Source organism: Agelaius tricolor, unplaced genomic scaffold, assembly GCF_023055355.1.
Source record: "Agelaius tricolor isolate 1412-34295 unplaced genomic scaffold, bAgeTri1.0.p SCAF_26, whole genome shotgun sequence".
Taxonomy (NCBI): Eukaryota; Metazoa; Chordata; class Aves; order Passeriformes; family Icteridae; genus Agelaius; species Agelaius tricolor.
In genome coordinates this window covers 7,652,827-7,660,785 of record NW_027269286.1, presented here as the reverse complement: position 1 = coordinate 7,660,785, position 7,959 = coordinate 7,652,827, and the positions used below count along the sequence as shown (strand labels likewise).

The 7,959-nt window shown below is 41.6% G+C and overlaps 1 protein-coding gene across 2 annotated transcripts in view; it reads right to left on the bottom strand.

Annotated features, from left to right (window-relative positions):
* Positions 1 to 3,226: 3,226 nt before the first annotated feature.
* The window catches only part of VWA8 (von Willebrand factor A domain containing 8), a 183,239-nt gene continuing 178,506 nt past the window's right edge, over positions 3,227 to 7,959 (bottom strand). For both annotated transcript variants that reach the window (XM_071448324.1, XM_071448325.1), the window contains 2 exons: positions 7,695 to 7,933; positions 3,227 to 5,375 (listed from right to left, as the gene is read on the bottom strand). In XM_071448324.1, coding sequence (XP_071304425.1) covers positions 5,267 to 5,375; positions 7,695 to 7,933 — 348 coding nt within the window. In that variant the 3' untranslated portion in view covers positions 3,227 to 5,266. The remainder of the gene's footprint in view (positions 5,376 to 7,694; positions 7,934 to 7,959) is intronic.

The window sequence follows — 7,959 nt, the reverse complement described above, 5'->3', positions numbered from 1 at the left end:
GCTGGAGACAGCAGGAGACCTGCAGAGCAGTTGCAGATAATTCTGATGGAAAAAAATATATGGTCATTTTGGTGCATCAAAATTCTACCACACTTCCTGCTGCTGAATGCAGCACTCAGGGGGAGCATGCTTGCTTCTAGCAAATTGCATTTCTTTGAAAACCTCAAACTTATTCATACTTATAAATTTGGAAACCAAAGTAGGTGACCTTGCAGCTGTTGAACCAAGCTGAAATGCAGATGTTGGTGCAGATGGCATGGAGCATGATTTAGCCATGATGACAGCAAAAATACGTGGGACACCATTCCTCATATCACCCTGCAGTATAACACATTTTCCTAACCATGAATGTTATTTGTGGACTTTTTCCAGACCACAGTCTGCATATAATATTGTCATCTTACTCAGCCTGGCCAGGGAAGCTCATATAAAATATTCATTGCATGATTTGAACTGAAAAGCCTGTTGCTAAGAATGGGCTTTCTATCAAGTCCTGATAGAAAAGAACTATTTTTCCTTCATATTTGTGAGATGTGTTTAGTTTATAGGTGCTGAGTGAATATTTCCACCCTCAGTAAGAAGTTCCAGGGACCAGTAAATTTTGGCTTGTGCTAGAATGAACTTGTACATATTAAAAAAGCAAGCAAGCTCCTGCAATTTGTATGCAGGGAACATACATGTTGTATTCTAGTCCCCATGCCACTGTTCCATGAGGTTAACAAGCCTCAATTCGTTCTGAGCACGTGCCTGGGAACTTTATTTGATGCCTGTTGCTGAGGAGGAGGCTTAAGCACAAGAGCTGGAGGGCTGAAGCCTGAGGCTCAGCCTCTGTGAGCTTGGCCAGGGCATGGCACACCTCCCTGCTGCTCTGTGAGCCCAGTGTGCCTCCCCTGGGCACCCTCCCCTGGCCTTGCACTGGGGTCATTCTGCTGCTGAGGCTGTGCCTGGTGCATCTTTCTGGCTACTTCATCTGCTTTTCTCACCTCCATCCTGCTTTGCTGCTCAAGTCAAGCCAGCTCAGAAAGCTGAGCAGGTTGAAAATGAGGAATTTGTCCTTTTTCCCCCTGCTTGCTCTCTCTCCTTATGTTTCTTTTGGAACTGAGAGAACCCTGGTGCCAGGTTACACTCAGCTTGTGGGGATCCACAGCCTCAGGCAACCAGAGTCAGGGTCTAGTTTCCAGCCCTACCTGCATTTGCACAGCTCAGCCTGTCCAAAGAAAAACTGTGTGTAATGGGTGAAAAAACCAGGGTCAATATCTGAGATTTTTTTTTTTTTACATTTCCAACTCTCAGTATATTTACTGCCATGAGATTTTTCTTGACTAGGATCACACTACAAGTGTAGTAGTAGATCTGTGTTCTGATACACAGAATTTTTCTGCATGCAGTCACAACAGATGTTCAGACTAAGGATGTTATGAGTAATCTTAAAGTATATAGATTTTAAAAACAGATTTTCATTTTCATATGTTTAATTGTCCTGTCAAAAGATGTAGAATAGATGGCAATGAAAATTAAGTTATTAATTTTTTATAATTTTGTCCTTGTCTTTGGGAAAAAACCCACCATCACTTTCATCCTGAAGAATTGCTGAATCTCTTCTGCCATCTTCCCACATACACTTATTTCCCAGAAAATGCAGTTGACTTTAAAACATTTTATTCAGTAACAATGCTGTTTACATTGACAGCAATCTCAAAAACAAAACCACTTCTGAATGAGGCAATTTATTACCTGTTTATTTTGGTGGTGTAAAGCCTGTCTCCTGGAAGAGGAAATCTTTCACCTGAACAGTTTGCAAGCTATTTTTTTGTAGGGGAATTTGTTTGCTACAAATTGTTGTAAACAATCTGACATGCCTGAGTGAGACATTGCCTGCATTTGCTCTGATTGAAATCTCATCTGGCTGGACTTTCTGGTTTTCTTTTCTTATTTTTATTTTTAATTTTTGCACCACAGCTAAATAATAATCCCAAAAATGACTGTGTAGTGTAACTAGCTGGCTAGTGGGTATGAACACATTACATATAGAAACAGAATTAGACCAAAATCTGCATTACAAGAGGTAATTAAAATAACTACTGCTGATGTGACTAATGCTATTAAAGCATTAGTGATAGGTCAGACCCTGCTCCAACTGGCAGCTCTATTCATTTGCTGAAACAGTGCCTTTCCATAAAAACTGATGAGTGCAAAAGTGCCTTATTAAACTGTGAGAAGAGATGAAAAATATCTTAACATGCTTTCAGAAGGGATGAGTGACACACAAAGCTGGTGCCTGCTTTTCAGTGAGAGCAGCCACTGGTGCTGCTGTTAGGCAGACAAAGCCATGTTACTCTTAAGCATTCCACTAATTAAAAATAAATGCATATTAGGAAGTTCTGCAAATCCCAGGAATGTGAAAGAGGAGTGTTTGCTGAATTTTTGAGCAGTGAAACAACACTGCAAGTCCTGGTGAGATAGGGAAAAGCACAGTTGCTGCTTTGATTTCCCTGGCGTAGCGATGGGCATTAGAGCAGGTGAGAGATGTACAGCCTGGGGAAAATTTTGCCCTGAATTTTTATGATTTAGAGAGACACTGTCAGGTCAAATATGCTCTGCAATGAAATGTTATTAAAGCTAAAACCCAAACCCTTTCCTTCTGAACTGAAAATTTAAAAAAAGTTTCAGTCATTTCTTCTCCCTTTCTCTCAAAATCTTCTGCAGGGCCTCTTCCCCTCCACTTGTGACAGAGCTCACCTGCAGTGCTGCATCCAGCTCTGGCCCAGCACAGGAAGGACACAGCCTGGAGGAGTTAATCCAGAGGATGGACATAAAGATGGTCAGGGGGCTGGAGCACCTCTCCTGTGGAGACAGCCTGAGAGAGATGGGGCTGCTCAGCCTGGAGAAGAAAAGGCTCCAGGGACACCTTCCAGCACCTAAAGGGGGCTCAGGAGAGCTGGAGAGGGACTTTTTACAAGGGCATGTAGCAATAGGACAAGGGAGAATGGCCTGAAACTGAAAGAGGGCAGGTTTAGAACTTCCACCCACTCCCACCCACACTCATGGCCATGCCTGGCCTGGACATGGTTGTATCCTATGGGCCCAAGCAACAAGAACTGGAACTCAACAGACATCTCCTGGAACAAAGATAAAACCAAACACTACAGAAAGAAGAAAACTGAAATGAAAGGTAAGTGTAAATGATAGTTATACATGAAGTGTAGTTTAGAGGCATAATCACACAAAAGATTTAAAACTGGATTTATCATAGTTTTTCCTTTAAATAGCACTATTTTTTTATGATAAAGATAACAGTATTTTACTGCATTTAAATGTAAGGTGAGAAAATTTATCCACACAAGTAATGTAGAAAGTGTACAGTGCATCTGTTAATTAACTGCAAGAAAAAGGTTCTTTTTTTTCAGGGCTCTGGCAATAAAGGCGGATATGCTAAAGGAATTTCCATGTAAACACACATTTATTAAGAGCCTTACCAATATTTCAATTCTTTATTGCATTTAGTATCTCATTATATGTTTACAGGACCAAGATATTTTTATTTTGAAGCACACTTCCCCTTAGTAGCAGCATCTGTGTGTATGTGCCTACATGTGCATTTGTCCCTCCAGGGATAACCTTCTCAACCTTCTCCTCCCAATTCCAAACAGAAACTGCATCTTCAATCTCTTTGTTTTCACATATATAGTTATCATAACAATGCTAACAAGACTTTGAAAAATGTCTTCCGTCCCCTCTTGTCATAAAGAGTTTGAAAGCTGACCAGGCTTCAAAATTCATTCTAAACAGGGAACGTTTTTGATGCTCTGGTAAAGATTTTTGCTGCAGGATTGATAGACTAGAGAATGACCACCATAAGCTGGACCCTTTAAAACACCAATGGTTGTATTTAATGAGACCAAATTAATTTGCCTCCTCCTTCCAAAGATACTGCTCAAGGTGCAGCTTGATCAAGTGCAGGACTAAGAGAAGAATTAAAAGAATTGCAATTCCTCCTTCAGATTTTTATAATCACTCTTCCTGAATGTTCTTTTATTCAGTTACTCTCTAATTAGTATCAGTTATGATGTACATCCCCCGCACCAGCTTAATTAAATCATACATTCAATTCATTGAGTATTCCACTGTTCCCAAAGAACTACAAAATAGCTCTTCTTTAGTAGATAAAGAGGAATTATCACCTCATGGGACAAGCCAAACACCAACTGATTGAATCATAAAGTAAGTCTTTACAACTAACTGGGATATTAAATACATTCTAACACAGATATCTTGCTAAAATACTTTTCCCTCTTCCTTTATAAAAAATAACTTATTTTTTCGTGCCTAAATCTCTCCTCCAGTTTAACTTTCAAATGACACAAAAAAACCAGATGGTGAACGTGCTGTAGCAAAGCACTAGTAACCTTTTTGTCTCCTGATTGAAGAGTCACCCCCATGTGCTGAGGCCATCTCAGGGACTCTGTGTAACAGTGCAGTGGGTGCAGCATCACCAGCTGTGCAAAGGAGTTGTGCAAAGTTTCCTTCTTGGAAATGCTGCCTCTTGGGTTCTTAAGAGTGTTTTGATCCTTTTCCCTTACTTTTCATAGGCAGAAGTGAACCAATCTATTTTTGTTTTCTTTTACTTCTTAACAGCCACTTTCTCTAGCTCTGACAACTTGGAGCACGGTGCCTGATCAGATAATGAATGTTTACATGTGATGGTCAGTGTTTCCAAACTGCTCCATTGTTCCCAGCCTCAGGGTGAAGCCCTGATGCCCATCAAGACAAGAAAGCAACAGGAGAGGAAGGAAGGATTTCCTGCCTGGCAAGAGCAGCCCTGTTTAAATCAGAGATGGAGTTAACCACCCATTCAAACATATGCACACGAAACACTGACACAGATTGCCTGGATCTGCCTTGCACAGGATTACCAAATCCCAGTGAACTGTGTTTAATCAAACAGGATGAGATGATTCCGTAGTGCTGGCAACACGGCAGGCAGAGGAATGATCACAGACTGTCCTTTGTTTGTTTGTCCCTCTGGAAAAACATTCATTCTGTCGCCATTCTCTGCCCTGCTGCAGCTCTTTGAATGTGCTGAGTTGCTTGAGAGATTCTGGGGGGAAATTTACAGCCTGGCCGTCATGTAGATTGTGGTTGCTTGGCTGATTAAAGAAGAGTATGTATTTTATTAATAATTGAGTTTATCCTCAGCTTTAGGGTTTGTACCTCCAGCAGGAGTGGGTTTCCTCTTTGAGTTCACACCTGGTGACACCAGTGATGCTTAGGCACTTGACAACAGGGTAGATGTGAAGATCTGCTGCAAAATCTGAGGGATCTCTTTGGTATCCATGGCAATGAAAGACCGACCTGCTGGCAGTGTCCTCTGCAGCCTAGGGAGCAGAATGAGGGAGAAAACACAATTAACACCTCAAATTATCTTCCCTACCACAAGACAGGATTCCTCACATTGCTGGCATCATACAATTAAAGGGTTTGGGAAAGCAACAGAGGGAGAAAACATTGAGAGCAGGTAGGGCACAGAGTTCCTTTCAGCAACATAAAGAGTGTTTCCAGAGATTTCTATCCATGTCCTCTTTCTGACATGCCAGAACTCCATTTTAATCAAGGTACTGGTGATCCCATGAGGCGTCACCACAAATGGTTTGCTGAGGACAGCTACAGATTTACACTGGAAATGAAGACACTTATTGTAAATTGACTACCATGAACCCACAGCTCTTTCAGTTCAACAAGTGCAATGATTCTAACTGTGGTCTTTATATTTCTTAGACATCACTGCATATTACATGGAAATGTATTCTTCTGCCAGTATTAACCTGACACATTTTTATTCACAGCTTAACCCACCCTGAAAAGTCAAACTAGATGCATGTCACAAATCCCAGCTCCCTCATGTCCAGTTAGCAGGCTTGAGATTTATTTTTTCTCTGCTTTTTACAGGAGATTTTGCTCTATACTATTCCTCCAAGTGAGTAAAAGTGAGTGAACTCTCACTTTTAAAATTAGTCTAAAAAAACTGCAACAGAGAATTCCCTTCTCCTTCCCCCACAGCAGTTACAGGAAGGCTTTGTCTAATTCTGCACTTCCACATACATAGAAATGCATTTCAGCAACAGCACTGTGTGCATTTTCCATACCCAGTGGACTAGGCCATTATAAGATCTCTTACACAGCAGGACATGGTCAAAGATTTTTTTTCTATTTTTAATTCCTATTAAAAGTAAAGGGACTTTCTGTAATTATAATCTTTCAGAATTGATTCTGTTTTGATGATTAACACAGCTCTGATGTACAGAGCTGCAGCCACAACTCATAGTGTTTGTTTTATCTTTATCTTTCAACCCTTTACTGCTTAAAGTTATCTACTGAGGGCCAACATCCTTTCAGATTTCTCTCATTCTCCTCCAGTTGAAGACTCAAACAGAAAAGACACTGTTGATATTTGTGGCTATACCAGCTTTTTGCTGCAGGTACTAGTCCTCAGTGGATGTGGAACCTGAAAGAACACCTAGGACAGAATTTCTTTTTTTTCCCCTAGTGCCCAAATGTTTTAAAGTGAAATTATGTAGTAAACCTAAACTCAGGCATATTGTCTCAGACACTCCAAAGAATTTATGTCTCTAACACAAGGGGTGTATCTGAGTCAAACCTTTGGCTGTTTGGAAGACAAATTAAGTCCAGCATCTTTTGTTTTAATCTCTTTTCTTAGGCCTGCACACACTGGGACCATATACTGGGCAATAACAAAGGCACTATTATGATTACATGGTGACATTACGTAAGGGTATAGTGCACATCCAGCAGCAGGAGGATGATGGCATCAGCTGCTCCTTTTGGATGCACAGGATGCTCTGAACTTGCTGGCTATAAGGGATATCTGCAGGATCCACAAACCAGTCTCCTCCCTGCCACAACTCAGGAGCTACAGCTTCTCTCCGGTACATTAATAATGAAAATAGTGAAAACAAGATGCATGAAAACTCAGATGTGACCTGTCAATGTGCATTGGCAGCCCAGAAAGCCAAGTGTACCCTGGCTTTCTTTCATCAAAAGCAGCACAGCCAGCAGGGCGAGTGAAGTGATTCTGCCCCTCTACTCCACTCTGTTGAGACCCCACCTGGAGTGCTGTGTACAGCTCCGTGGTCCTCAGCACAGGAAAGACATGGACCTGGAGCTGGAGTGGGTCCAGAAGAGGGCCACAAAAATGGTCAGCAGGATGGAACATCTCTGCTATGAAGACAGGCTGACAGAGTTGGGACTGTTCAGCCTGGAGAGGAAAGTCCAGGGAGACCTTATTGAGGCCTTTCAATAAATAAAAGGAGCTCATAAAGACATAGTAAGAGTTTTTACCAGAGCCTGTAATGACAGGATAAGATATTAAACTGGAAGAGGGTAGATTTAGACTGGATTAAACTGGAGATATGGAAAAAATTTTTACAATGAGAGTGATGACGCACTGGCACAGGTAATCCAGAGAAGTTGTGAAAGATGTTTCTGCTCATGGCAGGAGGGTTGGAACAGATGATATTTAAAGGTCCCTTCCAACCCAAACCATTCTATGATTTTATGATACTTTGACCAAAACCTTGGCGCAGAACAACAGCATGAGCAACTCACTGCAATAAAAGCATAATTTAGATTTATGCTCACTGAAAGCAAACAGTACTAGGCATAAACCAAACACTTACCTATCTGCCTGGTCTCCCAAGGATCCTATAAATATGGCAAAAGCATTGACTTGAGTGTTGGTGGTCAAGACCTGTGCAAACCTCGCTGGCGGGATCCCGTAACGCTCCAGGTTTGCGTCACTTAGGACGATAACAAAATACTCGTCCGCCTCCTCCTTGGCGATTTCCCGAATGGCATGTTCTGTCCCTTCCAAGGTATGGTCTCCACTCATGCAGAACTGGGCGTGGGCATGCATGGTCTGTGTGCACAGCATAACCACGTGGA